Source organism: Tursiops truncatus, chromosome 2, assembly GCF_011762595.2.
Source record: "Tursiops truncatus isolate mTurTru1 chromosome 2, mTurTru1.mat.Y, whole genome shotgun sequence".
Classification (NCBI taxonomy): Eukaryota; Metazoa; Chordata; class Mammalia; order Artiodactyla; family Delphinidae; genus Tursiops; species Tursiops truncatus.
This window is the reverse complement of record NC_047035.1, coordinates 114,373,216-114,398,895: the sequence shown is the minus strand read 5'-3', so window position 1 is coordinate 114,398,895 and position 25,680 is coordinate 114,373,216. Positions and strand designations below refer to the sequence as shown.

The following is a 25,680-nucleotide window of genomic DNA, read 5'->3' as shown; positions in this document are numbered from 1 at the left end:
CCAAACCGAGGGATAGGTTAGAAGGGGAGAAACAAGGAGACTGTGCCTAATCTTGAGACAAATAAACTACATAATTAGCCTCTGAATAAGGGAGAATTGGTTATAAAAGTCCCCACTTTTAGACACAACAGGTTTTTAGAGATGGATGTCTCAAAAGTGAATTGCCCTGAGGTGAAATTCTGATCACATTTACAATGTATCTTAACTATGCCTGAGCTGTTACCTTTATCTGTTTAGATGGATTGAGTCCTCAAATGAGCAAAATCTGCTGTGTAAATCAGCTACTTAATTAAAGAGAAGAGTTTAGTAGGCTGCAGGGAGAGATTTGTTGAAATGGTGAATTAAACACCATTACAGGAAGAGGCTTCCTTCACTTATTAATTCTATCATTAATCTACAAAATTTAAGTCAGTCAAGAGTAGTTGCTGTTTATGCATTTTTCACTTAAAGACAGTAGTTTAGGGTAAATATTTACTGAGAACCTACCATCTCCAAGGTGCTCACCTCATGAGCCCCTAGCATATGAGGGGAGAAAAGGCATAGAAAACAGTGTTATCCCCACAGAATTTAAATTCATGGTAAATCTAGTACAGTATATTCTCATATTAGTACTTTTTAAAGTACTGACAATCCTAACTCTGGTCTACTTGCTCACCAACTCTCCTGAAAACTGTTTCTTGCTTTTCAAACTTCTACATGCACAGCAGAAGACCTCATTTCCTTATTAAGAATATTCACCTTGGGCTTCCCTGGTGGCGCAGTGGTTGAGAGTCCGCCTGCCGATGCAGGGGACGCAGGTTCGTGCCGCGGTCCGGGATAGGATCCCACATGCCGCGGAGCGGCCGGAGCCTGTGCTCCGCAGCGGGAGAGGCCACAGCAGTGAGAGGCCCGCGTACCGCAAAAAAAAAAAAAAAAAAAAAAAGAATATTCACCTATTCTACGCTCCTTCCCTCCAGTTAAAGAGTAGCCTTATCTCTCCTCTCTGATCTACTGGAAATCCTTCTACTTGTGCTCAGAACCAACCCCATATGCTCCCAACCTTCTCAGGAAACTTATATTATTATTTTGTTTTCCTTGTATATTCAAACTACCCCTCTCACATAGTCTTCCACTGCCTTTTAAACATGCTCAAGAGTCTTGCCCAATAAACACACACACACACACACCCACACACACACACACACACACCCACACACCCACACACACACACACACACACCATTCTTATTAGACTCAACCACTGCATTCAGTCATCCTCATTCACAGCTAAATTTCTGGAACTTCTCACAGTCTTCATTTCCTCCCTTCCCACTTGTCCCTCAAGCTGCTTCCAAATTCCAATTAAAGCTCTTAGTAAGGTCATGGGTGACTCATGGGTAGCTAAATGCAAAACACATTTTTCACTTCTCACCATACTTAATCTACCAGCAAGTCTGATACTCCCTTCTTGACTTCTATGATACAACCCTCTCCTGGTTTTCCTCCTATTTCTCCACTCACTTCTCTGTCCTGTAACAGCCCATCCTCTCTACTCAACCATACACTCTAAGCAGATGACTCACAAACCTACAGTCCACATCTTTCACTACACTCCAGGCTGTAACAAACTGCCCCCTGGATAAGGCATATCAAAATTCACTATATCCAAAATTAAGCTCATGCTCTTCTTGTCCCCCATAAACTTATTTCTTTCCCCTCAAAAATAACATCAACCATCCTGCTATACAAATCCTAAAGAAACTTAGCAATCATCTTGGACACGTTTCTCACTGCAAAATCCAATCCATCACCAAATTCTATTTTATCACCTAAATGTCTTCGCATTCCATAAACTTTTCTGCACCTCCATCATTCTAATCCAAGAAATCATTGCAGACTGCCCAGACTAACAAACAGCCTATAAGGCAACACTAGCACTACCACCACACATGTATACACACTGTGGTTTTTTTTCTTGCATGTAATATAATGGTTATTTAAATACCTTTTACTGGAATTTCAAATTCTTTAAAGTTAGGCAATGCACAAATCACTTGTTTATTTATATATATACATATATATATATTCCTTCCCTATCTCATTCCCACTAAAATGAACTTTATCAAAAACAGGGTTTAAGTTTGAATCATCCTCAACACCCCAGCACAGAGCCTGGCATAGAGCATATACTCAATAAGGGTTTACTGAATGAATGAGTCTCAAATTCACAATTTTGGAGAAAGAATTTTTTAAAGTTTATATATATAAGACTTTCAGTTTAACTTTTCATTTATGTTCCTGCTTCCAAAAGTTGAAGCAGTTAACAAAGCAAAACTAAAACTTTTTAAAATGTATTATAACTTTGAATCTTCCAGATATTACATTAATACAGTCCAAATTCTAATAAATTTCACATTCGAAAAATCATTAGATATGATTATTCCCATGGAAAAAAACAAAAGACTTTCAGCGAAATGGCAATTCTTTTCAATATTCCAAATGTTCATAGTTATAAAAAGACATTTCCTAAATATAAGTGAAATAGCAACTACCCTATCATATGAATTATATTCCCTTGGAGAGGAAGTTCATTCTAAAACACTATTTCTTTTAAATTCAGAAGCAATAGTCTGGGTTTTTTTTCAGGCAACATTTAGCAAATACTTCTCAAGCTCTGTGAGTAAGAAATCTCGCAGATGCTTCTTAAAATGCAGATTACCAGGCCTCTGGAGCACAGATTTACCTCAGTATATGTATAATGATGCTCTGAAAAATACTGACTATACTTCAAGAATCACTTAGGCATGCTGCCATTGGCTAAAGCAACCAGCCCCTATGAAGACCTCAACTAATCTTAAAAGATACTATAAACCATTGATTTGGGGGAGGAGGTGGGGGGGAGGGGAACCTTACTTCTGTTTTCTGTTACCTCTTCCATAATTCATTTTCATCACGAAATTATCTTGTGTTATGGTACACAACAAATATTGATTAAATATTTCTTCAATTGAAACTGAGTTGAACCGCATTCATGTCATATTTACAGCTTGCAGAATTATACTTCATTTGTTTAATGTAATTAAAGGTATTAATACTTCACAATTATCTCACAAAGCACACCACTGCTTCCAGATGTTCTAACAATTGAACAAGTGTGAAAGCCACTGCATTAAAAACTGAAAACCTGGCAGCAAGTGTACTTTGGCATATCAAGTTTATAACATTACATAAATAATGTATTTAACCTAAGATGAACATATGAGGAAAATCAACTTATATCACAACAAAACATTAGTCAGGAAGATTCAATTTAAACAGCTTTTCCTAAATTGTACTATTCTTGTTGGATATAAAGTGAAGACAGCCAACATTCCTTATAGTGTATTTTATGTCTATGATAGAAATAACGTTGTCCTTCCTGAAACAGCATAATGAAGCTAGCCATTTTCTTTTCCAATCCACCCTGTGGCCTCAGCTACCTGCTTTCCTAATTCCTTCTACTATACCTTATCATTCAAACCACTTCCAAAGAATGATTTTCAGACTGGCAAATTCTAGATTTAAGACTGAAGCAGATTCCTAATTCTTCTTCCCGTAAGTAAAAGGTTGCATAATGAATACATAACACTTCTACTTTTCTGTTTCATGTCCTACTTACCTTACTGAACTCTGAATTCCTTATTAAAAAGAAGTCATGCCATCCTACTTTCCATGTATGTGTTACATATGAATAAATGCAATAATGCATGTAACATAAACCCTTATTATTTGATATGATCACCTGGTCAGAGAATACACTGAAATTTACTATATATGGAAAAAAATGAGTAACACAGCCAAAATTATAAATAAGATTTTAACTGGAATATTTTCTACATACATTAAGAACTATTATCAATACTTTGTACCCATTTATATTTAACAATGGGTAAAAACAATCAAAATTTTAAGAACACTGCTGCTGTCATTCTCCCGAAGAAAAGTCTTTCAGCCTCAGAGAAATGTATCTCTGCCTCAAGAATAGGTATATAAGATTGAGAGACTTGCTGAAGTCTGTAATCCCAAAACCTAGCACAGTCCTGAAAACATACTCAACATTCACAAAAATGTCTGTGGAATAAAAAATACCCCATTCCATACGAGTTCGTATCAGGCAAGAGTTAATTAGCCTATTAGAGTCCTTCAGAAATTGCATTATAATCTATATGTACATAAAAGTAAAAAGAAAATAATAAAACTATTCTTTTTTAATTGGGTCAGACACCAAACTAAACCAACTGAAAAAAGAGAAAACACACACACAGTGTAGATTATCAGTTCAAGATGGCAAAACTGAGCTCATAAATGTAATCAATGCCTACCCAACACTCCACCCCCAATACCCGCTGAAATAATCAAAGGAATAGATTAAAAGAAAAACCCAGGGGAAAAATCTGCAGCCCACTGAAAATCACAGAAGAGTGCCAACCATATGTGGGCCTGGGGTGCCTCCAAGAAAAAAGCCTGGCAAAGCACCTGGCAGAGCATTCACATTGCAGATCATGTGTGAAGTGAAGTTTTGAGACAAGGGGCAGAAAGAGAAGAGGCTGCTACTGCTAGTTCCACAGCCAACTGCCAGCATTTAAATTGTGAATTTTTTAATTCCAGCACTGAAAACAAACACGGTAACAGTAAACCTATTTCACAGCAGTGTGACTATACCTTGCACCCCTACTCCCTACAAACCAATGATCTAGCAACACAAAATTACTGCAAGTCTAAAATTTTCTCCTTTCATCTAGACCTGAAACATCAGAACACGAACCCACGTAAGTTTAAGAGTCCATCTCAACTAGCAATACTCTGCACACACAGACACCATCCCATCATTACAAGTACCCATCAATAGACACTTTAAAAGACCCAGGAGCTAAAGGAGTGATTGTTCTATCAACTGAAACAAAATTTTTCACCTGGAAAATTTACTGAGAGAAAACTTTAAAGTACTAGAATTCCTAACTACAGAAATCTCAACTGTAGAAATCCTAAAAAAACTTGAGAATACCATGCACATGAAAAGAGAATCTGAAATCAGGACAGACTGCTTTCAGCCACAAAACAACTGAATAATTTTTCAAAGAAATACAACAGGGGCAACAAATGCAGATTGCACATGACAAAAAACCAGACAAGCGTGAAAATTTCTAACAGAACACAAATAAGAGAAAAGACGAAAGGGGCATTGCAAGAGTTCAGCTTCCAGGAATGACGGAGTAGGCAGTTCAGACCAACTCTTCCACTACGGAGAAATAAAGAAACTAGACAAAATACAAAAGATCTGTGTGAGGGCAATCAAGGTCATGAGGAATTAAGGGACCAAGATCTAGAAAATGAGAAAATCAAAATAAATAAACCTGGTATTTGGAGCTGTTTTTTTTTTAACCTAGAGGTATCTGTGGATTCTAAAGGCCACTACTGCTGAAGAGGCTGAGAAGATGAGCATAGCTCTTGACAGACGTAAGCCCTGAGGGGACAAAAATTGGAGTGAGGACCTGCCAAGGAGGAGGATAAACCTCTTAAACTGTGGATTAGGACCTCAAAGGGCTACATACAAGAAATAAAAGTAAACCCAAAATATTTCAGCTCATAAGGTCTGAAGCCCAATTTTAAATCATCTCAATCCCTGAATGGATTAAAGTGACCTGAGATTATTAGTGACTTCATATAACCACATTCCAGAAGAGAAGCAAAGGTAAATCCTTTCTGAGAGAAGATAGTAGCATTCAGATTATGTCTATAATTTTTCATAAACAATCCCTGGCACTCAATCACAAATAAACAAGCACATAAAAACAAAAGACAACCCCAAAACCAGGAGAAATAACAAATATAAAAGCAAACCTTCATGGTAACACGTATGACAGGATGGGTTAAGGAATAAAGATACAGTATGGAGAATTTCAGCAGAGACCTAGAAACTATAAAAGAAAACAAAACAGACATTCTAGATCTGAAAAATACAATAAATGAAATTAAGAAATCAATAAATGGAGTGCTGCCTCTGGTTAGAATGCAGAAAGTCATAAGAGACTGTCACTCTTACCTCAACAACCAAAACAACACATATAAACTACAAAAACCATAGTTTTTCTGAACCCATCAGAATGACGAGGATTCAAAGAAGCCTTAAGCCTAAACTCCAATGGGGAAGAAAAGAAATTTGAAGAGATAATGGCCAAGAACTTTCCAAAAATGATGAAAGTAATCATTCCACGGATACAAGAAACTCAGCAAGGATGATAAATACAAAGAAAATCACAACGAGGCTCATCACAGTCAGATTTCTGAATATCATAGATAGAGAGTAAATCTTAAAAGTGTCCAAAGGGGGAAAGAGGGAGAGAAGCACATTCCCCACAAGAGAGTAAAAATAAGACTTATGGCTGATTTCTCATCAAAAATGGAGTTCAGTGGACAATGGAATGACATTCTCAAAGGGCTGAAAGAAAAAAAACTGTCACCTAGAATTCTACATTCAGCAGCCCCCACCAAAAATATCAAAATTGAAGATGAAATAAAGATGTTTTCAGACAGACAAAAGCTGAGTGAATTCATCTCCAGCAGACCTAACTAAATACTGAAGGATATTCTCCAGGCAGAAGGAAATGACCCCAAATAGAAGCTCAGAGATGCAGAAAGAAATGAAGAGCAACTGACAAATACAAGCAACATGGGTAAATCTAAATCAATAATGGCTTATAAAATAATAATGTCATGTGGCTATCAAATATAAACAGAACTAAAATACATAACAATAATAACAAAAATTAGAAGAAAAGGACAAATAGAATTAAGGTGTTCAAAAGGTCTTGTATTATCCAATAAATGGTAAAAGTAATAAGTCAAAGATACATTTAACACATTTTTGACCGGAGACGTATTATGGCCACAGGCGTTAGTGTCTGCAAAAATCCCAGTCAATAATGTGTTAAGAACCACTAAATGAATAGTAAAAGAATATATAACTGGTAACTAAGAGGGGGAAAAACTGCATAACTGAAGATAACCAAAAGGCATCAAGAAAAAAGAGAAAGGGGACCACAGAACAGGCAAAGCAATTAGAAGTAAATAATAAAAATGGAAGATTTAAAGCTGAATATATTAGCCATTACATTATATGTAAATAGACTAAGAGCTCTAGAAAAAAAGGCAAAAATTGTCAGTCTAAATAAAGAAGAAGAAAACCTAAGAGTATGCTACATACACAACATAAATATAAGACTATAAAAACGGCTGAAAGTGAAAGGGTGAAAACTCTTATTTTAACACTAAGCAAAACAGCTGATATAGCTATATCAAAATCAGAAAAAAGTAGACTTTAATCACCAGAAAGACAGCAATTCTAAATCCATACGCATCTAATAATATAGCCTCAAAACATATAAAGCAAAAATTGACACACCAAAAAAGGGGGAAATAAAGTGTCATAGAGAAAAGAGACAGAGAAAATATACTTATGTGGAATTCCAGAAAGAGAATACAGAGTATACGTAGTAAAGTAATAGAAGAAATTTTCCTACCCTAAAATAGATTCGTGTGTTCAGAACAACAACAAAACTCACTAATGAGAGAAATCATATCATACACACATTTTAAGTTAAATGAATTCAATCATACATGAGAAAATATGAAATAATTTAAATAGAACCATTCTACCTGCCATTCAGTATAAGCATGCAATATGAGATATGAACTTGTTGTTCTCCTAGTTGAGCTCAGCTCCAGTGTGCCTCTCTTAGTATGTGCATCTCATCACACTTCAGTTCTAGAGTTAAAAAAAAAAATGATTTTGAACAATACAAATGCAAGTCTTCATCTTTATTTAGTAGTCAACAAAAGAAATAACTTGTTCCAAGACTAAGAAGAAAAGTTATCTAAGCCCAACTTACTGAGATGAAATATCAGCCTCCAATGTAGGGTCTTCCTAAGGTATTTAAATGAGAAAATGATAATAGGCAGTTTTCACATTACTGGCTGAATTTAAACCTAATGCCTAACCAAAAATGCAACTTCACTGTACCATTTTTTAAAGAGGAAAAAAAAAACAATGAATAAACTTCCATCTAATCATATCCTGATGAAATTTCTAAATCTCAAAGTCCACGCACACACAAAATTCTACAAATATACAGATTTTTTTAAAAAGATGAGGGTATGAGGGTACCTAGTAGACATTACTATTATGTATAGCACTAAATTTGGAGGGCAGGGGGGGCTGTCCAGTGAGTTCTAAAAGAAAAAGGAACCTTATATCAAGGTCAAATTATTATGCGTATGCAGAGGCAAATCTTAAAACAATTTTGAACAAAGTGGAACTACATACCAAGTTAGTACCATAATATTACCTGATATTTCTTACCCACGAACATTAATGACTGATAAATAAGGCTGATTCTGAAACTGCAAAATCTCTACCTAAATACACCTACTCTGAAGAAGGAAGTGCACACTTCCACAGAATTTTTTTAAAATAAGGATTTCTTCATAAAGTAGCAAAAATTAATTCCTCAGTAACTTCCCAATACACATCATCCTGAAGCTTATTTCTGCGGCTCTGAATAAAATCCAGAGAAATCAATGTTTTGTAAAAGATACCCACAAAGCCTAACAGGAAATAAATGAAGTTTTAGGAAGCAAATATGTAATGATAAGGTTAACTTTCAGGCATTAAGAATTGGAACAAGCACTACCTCCAGCTTCCCTTCTAGCATCACAATCTTTAAAGATTACCTGGCCTATGATTTCATCATCTAATAATCACCTGCCATTTCATAACAAAAGATAAACTTCAGAATAACAAAAGTGAGCCTCTTCTAGAAATGCTTTACTGATCAAGAACATTTTTGTTGCCTTTGCCTTTACTCTGCCTCAACTCATACTGCTCTTCATTTTACTCTCCTTGCCAGAAAATCCTGCCCATCTAAAAAGCCTACTCACGCCTTCAAAACCAGCTCAAGTCTACCTCCTCGAAACTTGTTAACCAAATACTCCAAATTAAACAAACCCTTATCCTTCCCCACATAAGCTTACTCATTTAACAATCTAATTATACACAGCCATCAGATAATATAAACCAAATTATATAAGTTTTATCTAATTTTCATGTATTTTTAGCCTCTCCATCCAGTTTATAGAAATAATAAAAACAAACAACAGTTTACATTTAATTAGTGATTAAGATAAACCAGGCTCTGTTCTAAGCACAGACACATATTAACTCATTGTTTACCTCAGTTCAGAGTGATAAATTATTATATATGTTATTTATAGTAAAGAATTGGGGGCACTTCCTGGTGGTCCAATGGATAATACTCCACGCTCCCTATGCAGGGGGCCCAGGTTTCAACCCTGGTCCAGGAACTATATCCCACATGCCGCAACTAAGAGTTCACATGCCACAACTAAAGGATCCTGCATGCCGCAACGAAGACCCGGCACAGCCAAATAAATAAATAAATGTTTTTAAATAAATATCTTACAATTCTTTAAAAAAAAAATTGTTCAGAATTGCCTTTTAAGCTTCCCCTCTCCCTGCCTAGCACTCTAACCCAGGGTCACACCATGCATGTAGAAGGGAAAAGAACAAACATTATGTTAGCACTATCCCATTTATTCACACAGATGTTTCTGAATAAGATATGTAGGGGCAAAATGAACTTTTATCATTTTACATAGCTCTAATTCTAGGTACTTATCTTGTTCTGCAGACAGAGTAATATTTCCTTCCTTTGGACACCCAATGATGGGTGTATATTCAAGTCTTTGCCCTAGGTTTTCTTCTTCCTTCCTCAGTGAAATGATCTAGTCTCATGGCTTGAACTATCACCTCTATCAGATAATTCCTGAAGCTATATTTCTAGCCAGAGGTCTAGAGAGACCTCTCATCTGAGCCCCAATTCTGTAATACCTTTACAGAGATGATCTGCTGACATCTCAGGCTCAGGGTATTCAAAAATGGAAATCATATCCTGTCCCTTAAACTTGTCTTTCCTGCTACATCCTTAATCCATTTTCCACTTTAAACCACCACCTCAGTATCTTGAGTCAAACTGGCATGCAAGTATTTGATTAACTGAACTTACTCCAAACTAAAATTGCTCTGTCTTAAAAGAGGTAGTAGCATCTGTTTCAATTCCTATTTTTCACTCAAATCAATGAGCTCTTTTTCCTTCAAAGTAGAGCAGTTTGAAAGTTTATGAATCTATATCAAGCAAACATGAACAGTGGTTAGCAGAAGTCGGGTAAGCAGACTGAGTCGACTACTCTATGCACTTCTCATTACGTGACGAACCACAAGTAGCCATGGGAGTTTTGACAGTTGTAAGTTTTAAATTGTTCCTATTCTTAATTATATTGTTTAATTTACAAGTGAACCATTAATTCAAGACAGGATAAAGGAATATGAACAAAAGACAAATAGACAATTCTCAAAAATAATATAAACCATTAATAAAAATCTGAAAGATGCTCAATTCCATTAATAATTTTAAAATTTAAAGAGATATACATTTTCATCTATCAGATTGGCAGAGACTGAGGTCTGAAAATAACTAGTATGTTGGCAAGGGTGTGGGGAAACAGCACTCTCTCATTTGCTGTTGATAGAGAAAAATCAGCTTTTTGGAGAACCACCTGGAAATAACTAGCAAAAAATTTAACACACATGCTCTTTTACCCTACAATTCCACATTTACAAACTTATTCTATACTATATTTGAACATGTGCACAAAGATATTTTGTAAAAGTGGGTTCACTGCATATGTCTGCAATAAAAATTGGGGAGCATCAAAAGAAATTGGTTAAATAAATTATGATACATCTATAAAATACCATGTGGCTATCAAAACAACTGTGATAAATTTGTATGTACTCACATGGGAAGATGTCCTAAAACACACTGGAAAACAGTATGCACAGCACTACATCACTTGTTAGTTATACATGTATATATTATATATTTTAAATATTTAATTGTATAGATAAAACAGAAAGTCCATAGCTATTAAAAGTGATTATCACTGGGGAGAGGGTTGGAATGTATGATCTCACTTTTTATTTTACATACTGTTTGAAAAATTTTTAATATTTTTTATTTTCTTAAAATCAAACCAACAATTAATTTTACCCCCAAATTTAAAGTTGACAGACATATTTTAGCCATCAGGGTTAAAAATGCTGCTAATAGAGAAATTCTATGGCTTTGAGGGGTAGGGACTAGCAGAGAAGGAACCCTGCCCTGGCACCTCACCTCTTTTCCTATTCATATTTCCTTTTCTCCCACCTCGAGTGTCAGCCTGGACTCACACTAATTTGAGGTGAGATGGGACTCCACAGAATTTTCTGAGGGAAGATATTTCTTTCCAGACAGCAGCTGTATCTATAGGAGGAGGGGCAAAAGAAATGGCCAGGGGCAGGAGATACCCATTGGCAGTGATGGAAAGGAAAAGAAACTTTCCTCAACTTGGCTGAGACAACCATTTCTGTTTAAGGAAGATCTCTGTGGTCTTATGTTTATTTTAAATCTTATTCCTTACAAAGGTGACTAACTGCTGTTGTTAGGGGGCATTTCAAGACAGTCTTTCTACCACTTCTGATCAACTATCGACTTAGAAATAAGACAATACAGTCTGTTAGAACTACATATGAATTAAAGATAAATAGGCTCTAAATAAAGACTTTTGAGACTCTGAGAAACTTATTTACTTCAATGTACAGACTTTGAAAATTATTTCTCTTATTCCCTAGTCTTCAGTTACGTTCTGGAGGTGAGGGTGCATGATGGTTGAGTTCTATGTAGGTGGGGTGCTATTAATAAAGGGGTTATCGCCATAGGAAGTGTACATACAATCTCCTGGACACACAACACTGTGTGAATTTAAAACTAATAACCCAACTTCAAACCAAAAGCTTTCAACTATTAACCAAAAAGATCCTCAAATTTTAGTTTTTACATTAAAAGTCATGCTATGAATAAAAATTATAAATAAAACTTATAATTTGTTATTCTAGTCCCTGAATTTGTATATGATAATGCTATAATCTTAACTAGACCTTACACATAAAGATATTTCCTGGTAATTTTTTTTTTTACTCATTTACTTTGCACCTGAAAAACAAATGTTCTGTATTCAGTTTCCATGTGGTATCACTTTAAAAATTCACTCTGCTCAGGACTCCTCAGTAAGTTTTACTGGCTATTACTGACCAGTAATAAATCCTGAAAACCTGTACGATCAATCTCCGGATTTCCTGAAGACATGGAAGTAGCTGCACCCCCAGTTGGCTCCATTATTAGCATTCTCATATATTCAAACATTCCAGTAATCATTTCACACAGAGGAAATGACAGTCTACTGACCTGTTAAAACTAAGTTGGGACTAAAGACGTAGAACCAAAATTATGAGAAAAGTAGTACTATTACTTGATTAATAGTAACACAATGATTCCAGAATTTGTTTCTCCACCTACAGCAGTAATTACACTTTCTCTCTCCAAATTAAGTTATTATCTCTGCTATTAGACCAAGGATAGAAAATATGTCCAATTCATCTTAGTATCTCCACAGTGCATGGCTTTGTGCATAATTATACCTCAAAGATAACATATTTGCAACTAGTCAAAATTACCTAAATTTCTAGTTTTGGCTATACAAGAACTATCCGACTGACTACAAAATTAAATGTAAACATTCTTGCCATAAAACAAACTTAAAGGAGGTTATTTCTTAATGCCATCCACAGCAACATGGATGGACCTAGAGACTATCATATTAAGTGAAGTAAATCAGAAAGACAAAAACAAATAACATATAATATCACTTATATGTGGAATCTAAAATATGACACAAATGAACCTATTTACAAAACAGAAACAGACTCACAGACATAGAAAACAAACTATGGTTACAGACTCACAGACATAGAAAACAAACTATGGTATACTAAACAAACTATGGGAAGGGGTAAATTAGGAGTTTGGGATTAGCAGATACAAACTACTATACATAAAATAAACAACAAGGTCCTATTATATAGCACAGGGTATCCTATAATAAACCGTAATGGAAAAGAACATGACAAAGAATATATATGTATAACTAAACCACTTTGCTGTACACCAAAAATTAACACAACCTTGTAAATCAACTATACTTCAATAACAAATTTTTAACAAGAAGTTATTTCTCATGCTTCTTTTTAATAGGAAAAGCAAAGACACAATCTGAAATTCAGACTGCCCAACTGCTAACTCCTTAACAAGAAGAACTCAAGTACTGATTTTAGTAAAATAGGACATATAAAACCACTCACTACCTCTCTCTCCTTTCTTTACATAAAGAAGTTGAAGGCAGAATCAAAATATCAGCTAGATCAGTAACCTTGCCAGTTTACTTTACATCCGTTATAAGCCTAAGTATCTAATATTTCAAGTAGTACTGCAACTTAAAATATCTCACAATTGCTTAACACTGAAGTTTTATTTCTTGAAATCAGCCCTAAAGCTATTTTTACACATATAAAATAAAATCATACACGATCATTTACAGGCAATTTAAAAGACTTTCCCAATCATATCCGACTTCACACTGGAAAAAAAAAAGATGCATAGTAACTTGGGCTTTAGAGAATGACAAAAGGTAATTCTTGAATCAAAGAACAGAAACGAGATCAGTGTTCAAACACAAAACTTAGCAGAAGTCATTTAGCTGAGATAAATCTACTACTCAATTTTATAGACTACAGAGTTATAGAAACTTGGAGATAGAAGGGACCTTTGAGATCACCTATTAATTATTAATTAATTCCTTCAGTTAACAGATGAAACAGAGAAGCTATGGGACCTGCATTTTAAAATTATGGCCTTAAGGTCACAATTAAAGATGAAATATCTTGAAGAAATTGTAAAAGTACTGGTCAATGAATGGTGTTACTCAATGGTATCATTACTCTTCTAAAATAAATGGAACCCTGACTCCCACATACACACACAAATTATCTTTTCACCAATAATCCTATCCAAGGGAATCCAAAATACGGAAGGAAAGACTACACGTGGGAAGATGTTCATTACAGCATTCTTTATTAGAGCAAAATACTGAAAACAACGTCAACATCTATAAAAGGAGAATAATTGTTAGCAGCAGTATGCAGTATAATAAAGAGCATAGACTTTTGACCTGTAAAGGACTGGATTTGAATGCCGACTTTTCCACATGAGAACTGTGAGGCCTATGACAAGTCACTTAATATTTGACACTCAGTTACCTCAACTGTAGAATGGGGAGATATTACCATCTTCCTCACGAGGATGTATAAAGGATTAAATGCATGTAATAGAGAGTGGTACAGTGCCTACAGCTCAGTGAGTATTCAGTTAATACTTTTATTGGCCACTATTAATATTATATTCATTCACTGGAAGAGTACAGACATTTTAAATAATGATTATAGGAAAATCCGTATTCAGTGGTATGGAAAGATCTCCAACGCATTATTAAGTGAAAAACAAGTTGAAAAACAATTAGTATGATCCTGCTTATGTGTAAAAAATAAAACTATACACACACATCTTCTGTAAATACAGAAGAAAAAGTATTAACAGTGGTTATTTATGGGTTAAAAAAGGAATGTGCTGGTGGAAGTTTTACTTTATGTACTTTCTTTTTACTTCAAAACAAACATGTATTTAAGTATTTTTTTAAAAACTTATTTTAATTGACGATTTAAAGATAGTGCAGCAACAAAGAAAAATGGAATAATGCACATATAAGGTTGTACATACACCATGATTACAACATAAAAATGATGTGCCATATAGATAGTGACTAGAAAGAAATATACCAACAGTTATACCAGTGGGTCTAAATGGAATTTTTTGTCTGTTTTCAAAATCCTTAGTCAAAAAACTCCTTTGATTCTAAACAAATCCAAAACTGGGGTTATATTTTAATATCATCTTTCACTGGCTTGTGTCCCATGACAAAGTCAATTTTTAAACATCATAAACACTTTTCCTCACCTCATTAGCTCTCTGGGTCAATAATATCTTACCTATAGTCATTTCCACTGACTGTTCTCTTATTGTTGATGCAATTTTACCTAGAAGCCAAAATGCCTACCAATGGCATGGTAAATACCTCCCAAACACACAAAAGTCAGTAATAAAATGAAGGGTTTGGCAAGAAAGACTATGAAATAGGTAAACAGAACTTCCACATAATGAGATTAATGTTACCCCTATATTTTATATTAGCATAGAGAAAACTCGTAAAGAAGAAACCAACAATGATAAATTGCTGGAAAGAAAACTACACTTTCAAAACATTTAATAGAATTATACTATATTTTTAAGTTCACAAAAAAAATTAAAACCATTCTATACAAACACTGTACTTTACAGTTTATAAGCAATTTTACATTTCATTCTTCTGACAATTCAGTTAGGCAAGCAAGGTATTATTCTTGCCTGCCTATAGCCCCCAACAGATATATGGAAATGTGTAGAACCATGAGTCACATCCAAATCCTCTGCCTCCATATCCTACGTCTTTTTTCACCATTCTACATATTAACTTTCATATGGTTTACTAAAAGCGGTCACATTTCTTATCTCCTTTGAACATTCATCCTGGAAATCTATGAACTCCTTTATACTTCATCCAGTTAGGCAGGCAAAGCAGGGCATCACTCTCTGTTTACAGATCAATTAGTATGATCACTGATCTTTCCAAAAATGACAAAACTAATAAATATTAAAATTGCGGCATATCCAGAAGATGATGACCAAACTCACAAAAGGTCAAAAACTAAGTAAGATGAAGAGTGGCTGAAGGAATTAGGATGATTAATTTAGAAAGAAGGAGAGAGCAACACACACACACACACACACACACACACACACAAATTTTGTCATCAGACATGTGAAGGACCATCATATAAAGGGATCAGATTTGTGCTGTAAGGCCCGGGAGTTAAAAGAAATTCAATATTCATTCAATAAACAATTAATGGGGATCTACTCTGTGCTAGATGTTTGTTCTACACCACGTAAGAAAAATCCAAATCCTCAGGAGGGTCAGACTAGTAGAGAAGACAAGAAATAAGTAACACAAGATGAAAAGGACTCAGAAAGCTATGGGCACACAGAGAATGATGACTCTAACTCTCTTTGGGGGAGGGGGCTACTAGAAAAAAATGCACTGAATAGATGAGTAGGTGGGAAGTGGCATTAGCAGGAAGAAAGGGACTTCTCTGGTGGTGTAGTGGTTAAGAATCCGTCTGCCAATGCAGGGGCCTGGTCCGGGAAGATCCCACATGCCACAGAGCAACTAAGCCCGTGCGTCACAACTACTGAGCCCATATGCCACAACTACTGAAGCCTGTACGCCTAGAGCCCATGCTCCACAACAAGAGAAGCCACCGCAATGAGAAGCCCGTGCAGCGCAACAAAGATGAGTCCCCGCTAGCCGCAACTAGAGAAAGCCCAAACGCAGCAACAAAGACCCAATGCAGCCAAAAATAAATAAATAAATAAATTAATTAAAAAAAAAACCAGGAAGAAAGAACAGCATGTGCAAAGGCCTGGAGACCTGAAGCTCTGCAGTTAACCTGGAGTGGTGGAGCACCAGGTACACATTAGAAGTGCCAAGAGATGAGGCTTTAAGCTGGGAGTGTGGGAGGCCTGTAGTAAGGAACACAAAAGGCCTCACAATCTTCATGCCAAGAAGTTCAGACTCTAACACTCAAGCTACAGAACACTAAGAGTTTATAAGTAGCAGAGTGGCATGCTCAGAAAAATATATAAGAAAGTTCATTCTAGCAGGAGGACAGACTTCTAGAGGCTAATAGCGGAGATAAAGAGATTAATTTACAGAGCTACTATTGTTACTCTAGGTGGAGTGATGATGATTCGAGAAATATCTAGGAGGTAAAAAAAAAAAAAATCAAGGAGAACTACTGGCTATGGGAAAGAGGGAAGGAGGAGAGTCCAGGATGACTTCTAGATCACAACTTGGTTGAGTGATGAACAGTGATGTCCAAGGTGGGTAACAAAGGAAGACAAGTCCATGCAATCATTCAAACAATATGAGAGTCCTGGACCAGAAACTGGTTTGTTATTGTCTGGAGAGAGGGGATGAGGGAAGAGGTACAAAGATGAGTTTACCTTTGGTCTTGTGTAATGCAAGGTACCTCTTCAGTGAAGCTACAGAGTGACACGTGAAGCAGAGTGGACTAGGAGAGTCATTAGCTTACAGTAGCAACTGAACACAAGTAAAGTATACAGAATGAGATCAACCTTAGATACCAATATTTGATGAGAATATGAAAGAAAAACCTGAAAACAAATGAAGAATTGATCAGAGGAGTAAGAGATGAATCAGGAGATAGGGTGACGCCAAAAAAAGGCAGGAGAAGATAAAAAAAATTCAAGAAGGTGGGGAGGGTGAAAATTAAAGTTAAATGTACTACATAAAGCAAAGTTTACTAAAAGAAGTTATTCAAAACGGGAATAGACTACCTTGTGAGGTAATGAATCACATCATCAAGTTAATGATTCAGGCAGACAGAGTCACCTATGCAGGATGTTGACAAGAGGATTCTTACCTTAAATGAGAAGTATAGCTACATGACCTCTATAGTACACCTCTGAAGTCTAGGTCAAGGCTAGCCTCAGCATCATTAGGACATCAAATGTTCTTTTGCAATCTGATCAGAAAATTGGATATTTGATTATTCTAAGAAAAGTTTTAAAAAACAATTTCTACATATTTCATGTAACTCAGAAGCAACCAATACTGGATTAAAACTTTTCACTATTTCTGCTCTTGGGATACAAAAAATTGATGCTGAAATGGTAGAAATAGCTGATCTAGTCTACTTCAAATTCAAACGGATTTCAAATAAGCTCTCACATTGTCTTCCTAACATTCTCCATTCTGGCATCCCAATCCCACCTGAGCACCATTCCTTAACCTGTTCACTCTGATTAGAGAAGACCTGCAATGCGCGGGTGACTTTATCATGTCATCTTTCCCTAGGTCCCTGCATATCTTTTCAGTAATCTGCCCCTCCTTGCTTCCTAAAGCCAGACTGTGTGCCTAATCATTTCCAACCCTCTGCCACTGCTGACCATTTTCTATCACCAGTCCTTCTCTCTTTCCTCCACCTCCTCATGTCTACCCAATGTTGGAAAAACACTCCATTTATCCTGTTGTCCCACATCCTATTGTTCTCCTTTTACTACCAAATATCTCCATACCCTAGCACCTATTCACTGTAACCCCCTACAGAAAGGTATCTCAGCAATTAAAAAATTAAACCACTTACGAATGACATCTGATTTATTGAAACAGCTTGTTCCATTGCTGCTTACTCCCTTCTCAATCCCCTTGATGTCTCTGCAGCTGGCTAAAGAACTGACCAACCCTTCCTTGCTGCAGTTATTCCTTTCCCTTTGGAAGTGAGGCAGAATGGTTTGTGGAAAGCACTCTGCACAGGATCAGAAGATCCGTGCTCTAGACCAAACCATACCACTAATTAGCTGTGACTCTCCTCACCTCCACTCCTACTCAGATCTCACTTCTGAGACACCCTGACACCCAGTCTAGGTTAGGTCCCTGCAGTATATGCTTTCTCAAAACCTACTCTTCTCCTCAGTAGTGCTTATCACAACTTAATTACTATATAATTAGTGGCTAAATGGCTATCTTTCTAACCCACATGCCAGACGGCAAACTCCATGAAGGCAAAGTGCACATTTCAGCCATGCTTTACACCTCTCATCAGCACAAAATAAAAGCCCATCAATTGAATTAACGTTGAGACAGATGTTATGACTTCCTAAGAGACTTATTACTTTTATTAATCTAAAATTACTAGCACTTTACTTACAAAATTATTGACAAAATTTTAAGCAGTAACACACACATAATAGATGAACTACATGTAAAATTAAATAAGAGTCTTCCAAGATAGTTACATTTTTCTTGCCTATCCACAAGCATAGAAAGGGTTGGATCAGTTACCTACATTTCAGGACCAACATGTGTACTCTAGGCTGAATGTGCAAGTGTGATACTAAAACACTATTGTTTATGTGGCTGTTTTGATAATACCCATTGGTACTTCAGGGTTAAAGCATTTAACACTGGCAAAAGCCGTGTACTACATATACTCTGTAAGAATATCAAAAGAAAGCTTTTATCAGCCAAATTACATTGCCGTGTGGTTTTAAATATAAACCAGAGAAAAACAAGTAATGGTTTAGTGAATAGAAGCTGCCACTGTGCCTGACAAGATGACTTTCAAATACAGAAATTTCGGATCTCATGCAAGTAGGTGAAAGTTGTCAAGTTTTATGATACACCACCTTGGTCAAACAATTTAAACAGATTACATGCTAATTTGTCCTTCATCTGCTGAATCTGCTCCGCAATTACACTGTAAGGTCCTTACGGGCAGGTTTGGCGTTTTGTTAATTGGTCCCCTTAAATAAATAGGAATGCAGGTGACTTCAATAATCTATGATATAGAAAACCTGAAAATGGCTTTTGCGGCTAAATATACTTAAATATTGCCACCTGAAAACAACGTTCAAGTACTTAAAATCCGATGCTTAGACCATTCCCTAGGTTAAGAGCAGTTAACAGGCTGTAAATATAGTTGTAATTCCCAGGAAAGAACAAGCATTTTCATAACGGGAACACTAACAGAATCACTTGGAGCTGTTCTCCAAGGCGCCCTCATCGTTAAGTCAACACCACTGGTTATGAGGGGACAACCGTGTCCCTCGGACACCCTCTATCTTCCACAGCCTCGGGGCTACAAATCCCGCACGAGGAGTCCCTCGAGATCAACCAGCGCTTCCCTGAGACTTCAGCTGGGAAATCCCTGGCCAGGGAATGCGGAGTTCAAGCCCCCCTCCCGCTTCCTTTCCTGAAAATTAATGAATTGGCCGTACGATTGTTTATTTAATGAGGTGTGTAGTGGCCTCTACTGGTGCTTGTGTGAGCACAAGAATGTCCCACTCTTACAAGTGGGATGAGCCTGGGGGAGGGGAGGGAGGCGAGGGGTGAACCTGCCTCCGGGTACAAAGCGCAGAACTATAGCCCGGAGCCCCCGATGCGCCCCCACGGCCGCCCCTCCCCCAGCAGCGCCCCCGCCTGCCCACTTCACTCTCTACCCTGCGCGACCCCCTTTCTCCTCGGCAACCCGAGACGAGGCAGAGAAGTTCCTACACGTTTCCTCCTGGATCCTAAACAAAAACACCGCAGCGGCCGCCGCCGGTGCCGGTGCCGCGCCCCCGCCCCCACCCCCACCCCCCGGGCCCGCACCCCACGACCGCCGCTTACCTGGGGATTGCGGCGGGGAGCCGCTCCTGGCGGCCGCGGCGCCCGACGCCCGGCGCTCGAGCAGCAGCAGGCAGCAGAGCCAGAAAGAGAAGGTGCTGAGGAGTCGCCGGGCTCTCCGCTCCGCCGCCATCTCTTCCCCGCGAGCGGCGGCGGCGGCAGCGCGGCGGAGCCCTCGCCTCCTTCCCTCCCGCGCGCCTCAGCCGGTCCCTCGCTGCAGGCTAGGCTCCCGCGGCCGCCGCCGCCGCCGCTGCTCCAGCCCGGCCCGGCCCGCGCGGCCCCTCTCGCGGGAGGGGAGACTCGGGGGCGCCTCCCTCCTGCAGTGGGGAGGAGAGGGGAGGAGAGCGGAGAGCGGGGAGTCACTACATTCCGGGGCGGGGAGGTGGGTCTGTCTCCAGGTTCCAGGCGCCGCCACCCACCGCCGACTCCGGCTCCACACAGCAGCGCAAGGGGGGCGGAGACCACGGGCGGCAGGGGTGGGGGGCGGGGACCCGGGGCGCGCACCCCCGCGCACGCGCAGGCGCGCGCCTCCCTCGCCGACACCTCCTAGGCTCCGCGCGCGGCCCGCCCCCGCTCCAATCCCGGCTGCCGCCTCGCGGGCCGCGGCGGCGGGCACGCTCCCCTCCCCCTTGTCCCCGAAGCCGGGGACAGGCGCGGGGAGCGCGCGTCTAGCGCTGCTGCTGGCGTCAGGGAAACCCCGGAGAAGCGGATCCTCCTCCTCCTCCTACTTCTCCTCCTCCTCCTGGCCTCCTCGCACCGGGGAGAAATTTCCCCCGCCTCACCTCTCCAGACGCCTCTGGCTACGGAGACCTGAGGGCGAGAGGCGCTCCGAGCCCGGGCTTGTCCGAGAGGCCGGAGCGGGCGCGCACCTCTTTCAGCCTGGGCCCAAGGCCCCTATATAGGGCCTCAGAGGAAGCCGAATGGCCTCCGGGAGGAAACCTGGGTGCGCAGAGGGTCGGCGTGGGGCTTAACGTGGCAGCCAAAAACAATAGCGATCCCTCCCGGCTCTTGCTGGGACCTGGCGCGGCTCCCGTGGGAGGGGGCCTGCCGCCCCGCCTCTGACCTCCCGCTTCCCGGCCGGGCCGCCCTCGCCGCGAGCTTACCCAGGACAGTGCCGGGCCCGCCCGGACCGCTGGACCCGCCCCCCCACCCGCGGCTCTCTGCCCGGGTCCAGGGAAGCAGGGCGCAGACAAAGGTGCCCGGTGTCCACTCCACCAGCCAGTGCGGGGACCTAAGCCGAGCCCCATGACTCCCCAGGGCTGATCCTCGGGCTGTAACTGAGACCTTTTACCTCTACTTTTGCGGGCCACCTCGCATTTCGTACCTGGAAATAACGTCTCTTCGCTGGTAAAGCGGGAGCAGGAGGGATGTGATTTTAAACCACTTGGTAATCGTGAGGCAGCACCCAGGCTACCCAAAGTTAGGAGTAAGCAGTTTGGAGTTATACTGCTGATGAGAATACTGAAAATCTTATAAGTTACACCCATGGAAAATATTTTGAGAAAATTTTGTTGTGTTGGTTATGCACTTGGAGAGTCATGTTCGATTGTTAATGAGTTGGATTTTTATTCACTGTTCCGTATACCCAGTAACCAAAATGTGTTGTTTTCCGCAAGTAGATGGCTAGTTCTCTGACTTCCACAGCCCTCTGTGCCTTCTCGTAATTACTTTCTTCAGATATTTTCTTTTATTCTCAAGTGGCAGAAAGCAGTGTGAGGTTTGCGGTAACATTGGGAGGGGTAAGCTCAGAGTCCTCATAAAACCTCTCAAACCATCAAAACGGTGGAATCAGGAACCCTTTGAAACAATTGACGCTTAAAAGAGCAAACACGGGCTTATTGTTTTCCACTAGGGAAACAATTTAAATATCTTTTTGTTTTGGTTAGACTTGTTAACCAGCAAAAATATTTCCTAAATACCCCTGATTGACCAGTTACATTAGAAATAGATTACCTCCCAATTACTTCACAAGTATTTGCTTAATTAACCTTTAATAATCACATCATTATTCAGTTTTCTGAGGTAATTAATGAGAAAGCTCTTTGGAAACTGTAAATTGCCTGGCAAATGTTAATATTCAGTCATCTTTTCTAAGTCTGGAAAATTTTCATTGTATCATAAGTATAAAATGCATAATAATGTGACTTTGAAAAGGAAACTTGCATTTATCTCCAAGTTTGAAAAATAAATGAGTTGTGGCTAATAAAGTAATCAGATTGTTTTTCATGTATGACCTTTGTGAACTCTCTAGTTAATTTATCAGTCCACTGTGTGTATCAGGATTAAATCAGAAGTTTAAAGCACCTTCTGTAAAATAGGGTGACCGAATAGTATATTGCTGGCTTGTGCTTAAATCAGTTTTAACAAAACCCACTCTAATAAACCACTAATAAATGAAGCCCCAGATTAAAAATTACAGACTTTATAACAGTTCAAGAGTAAGATTGTAAAGTAACCCACACACTTGAATTCAGATCCTTCACCTTGTTTCAATGTAACCGACATTGTAGACATTCCCTTTCAAAATCATCATTTGGAGTAATTAACCTCTCCTTTCTTTAGTAAGGCATCTCTGAGAAAACATTTTATTAGGCATCTTCTTTATCATTTTCATTCTCCAAACAAGATTTCCAACTAATACATCAATCCACATTTATACGGCTAGCCAACGTATTTTTATGTAGTCTATTAATCTACGAAGTGATATTAAACCATTCATGAAATTAACACTTTTTTTCATCTAAGTAAAGTTAGAACGTGAGACCCATGTTCAAGGAATAGTGCACAAAGAAACTTTTACAGCAAAGAAAACAGACTGGCCATTGTGTTAGTGTAAGTTATCAAAGTGCAGGCCAAAAATAACTAGAGCAAATATTCTTGTGAAATTTATTCTAAGTACTATAATATAAAAATTAATAAAGCCTATGAATATAAAACTTGGTCAGAATCTTATTCTCTATAGTGAAAGGATTATTTTTCAACTTTAGAGAGGCAATATAGTTCAGTGTTTAATTGCTGGCAGTAATTAGATTCTGCAGCTGATTCCCTGGCTGAATCCCAGTATCCAAGGTAGAGAAGAAAGCTAGCTCCTTGACAAGTAGATCCCAGTACAGAACACTCCCAAGTCACAGCAGTTTTAAACTAGGAATTACCCAGGTCTTAAGAACATGATTTTCTTCTGCATAGATGTTGACATTTTTACATTTGCTCTTTACATTCCACTAGGTAAGAATTTTTATTTCTCCCTTTCTCTTCCAAAAGCCACCTGTTCTAGGGAGCCATCTCTAATTAAGCCCAGTTAAGAAGGATATGTGCTCCTTAAGGACAAAGCCTTCACAGTATTAATTTTGCTTGTTACACGTTGCTTTAGTTAATCACACATCTTTAGTTCAACAACAATCTATTGACTCAACAAATATTACTGAGGACCTCTTATTTGCCAGATATCCTGGGTACTGGGATAACAAAATTATTTGTTCTTTTGTTTAATATTTATAATGCACTTCATATGTCTCAGGTCCTGCCCTCTCTTAGGGGAATGCAATGGTTAGCCATACAGACAAGGTTCCCGGCCTAGCAGGAAAGATAAACAATTATAACAAAGAAGTGTGAAGAGTGTTATGGTAGGGAAAGATAAGGAGTGTGGGAAAACATAGTAAGAGCATCTAATCTCACTAAATTGTGGGGGGAGGCGCTAGGGAGGAAAGAGGAGGAGGGCTGGGGAATTAGAGAAGCAGCATGAGTCTCTAAACTGAGACGAACGTGGAAGAAGGGAAGGACTTGACTACCCCTGCAGTGGGAATTGACATCAGGTTTGCATTTTAGAAGGATTACTCAGGCTGCTTCAAGGAGTGTAGGGTAAAAGGAGACAAGACCAAGAAAACCAGTTTAGATTTTTGTTAACAGTAGTCTGGGGAGGAAATGTGGGTGGCCTGGAGTAAAACAGAGGGAATTAAGAGAAGCGAACAGATAAGAGAGAGATTTAAGAGATAGAAACCACAGGGGTGTGTGGGAGAGAGGCGATATGGGTGATAGATTTCAGCTTGGGCCACTGAATGAAGGTGGCGACATTCAGTGAGAAGGGACCAAGGAAGAGGAGTAGATTGGAGGCACTGTGAGTTTAACTTTGGACAAGTTTAAGGTGTCTATGTGATATTTGAGTAGAAATATCAGTAAACTGTTATTTGTCTCTGTAGTTTAGCAGAGAGAACTGGGCCAGAGAGAGGTGAGTCATCAGTGTATACCATATATTCCCAGATATAAGGTGCCTTTGAATACAGGGTGGCCCCCATTTTCCCAAATAAAATCCATCCACCTAATAAAATTTTGTGGTCAACTTGCATGTATAAATTTTTAGAGATATAGATGAAATAATCAAGGATCTACTTATAATGTTCCCTGTATTAATTTAATTATACTTAAATACTTTAAGTTACATATTATATAAAATGTAATTTTTAAAATAATTTTATTGAAACTCCTCACAGTGATTTATGATCACCAGGGTCACATTTTGAATCTCTGACATAGTTCTTAAGGACGGTCATCTTCACTTCCACCTAAGTTTTTGACCCTATATATGGTGTTGTCACTGGGAATTTTATTCCAGGCCACTGTATCTAATCACATTATATCATTCATCCTGTAATCATATTCACTGTCATATCATCTTCCATATCATCTTTCAAAGGCCTGTTTACGAGGACATCCAATATTTGCAAATGTGAAGGAATTTCTCTAGAACTAATTTCTAAATCTGTGTTAAATTTCCTTCTTTCCTTTCTTACCAATTCTGTCAGGTGACTTCTATATGAACATTGAATGAGATCATTGCATGCTAATGTGTATTCCCCCAAAGAGCATTTTGTTATTCAAGGACTTTTTAAGGGTCAGAATATAAGGTGACTTCCTCAAGAGATTATTGTGAGCTGGAAGAAGGCAGGTGTTGGTCTTATATTCAGGTATGTATGGTAATGCCAAGAAAGTTGAGATTGTCCCAGGAAAGTTGAGGACAGAAAGGAGGATTGAGGACTAGGACCAAACCCAAGGAACACCAATATGTTTAAAGTATAGAACAGAAAGAGGAACTTGCAAAGAAACAAGCAGACATGTGAAAGAAAACCAGAGGCATATGGTATCACAAAAACCAAGGAAAGAAAGTGTTTCAGGAATACAGGAGCAGTCAGTAGTGGCCTGTGCTCCTGAGAGGTCAAGTAAGGTAAGACCTGAAAAACACCCGTTGAATTTGGTGATAAGGTGGTCATGGACAACCTTAGTAAGTGCAGTTACAGCAGAGAGTAAGGCCACCTGATTG

General features: G+C 38.6%; 1 protein-coding gene across 11 annotated transcripts in view; it reads right to left on the bottom strand.

Moving 5' to 3' along the window:
- Window positions 1-20,796, bottom strand: part of NEO1 (neogenin 1) — a 240,530-nt gene extending 219,734 nt beyond the window's left edge. For 4 of the 11 annotated variants that reach the window (XM_033851952.2, XM_033851957.2, XM_033851955.2 and 1 more), the window contains exon 1: window positions 20,370-20,796. In XM_033851952.2, the coding sequence (XP_033707843.1) occupies window positions 20,370-20,499 (130 nt within the window). In that variant the 5' untranslated portion in view covers window positions 20,500-20,796. Of the gene's footprint in view, window positions 1-7,673; window positions 7,783-20,369 lie in introns of all 11 variants that reach the window. The other 7 variants (XM_019949390.3, XM_033851953.2, XM_033851958.2 and 4 more) reach the window with 4 other exon arrangements.
- Between the last annotated feature and the right edge of the window lie 4,884 nt (window positions 20,797-25,680).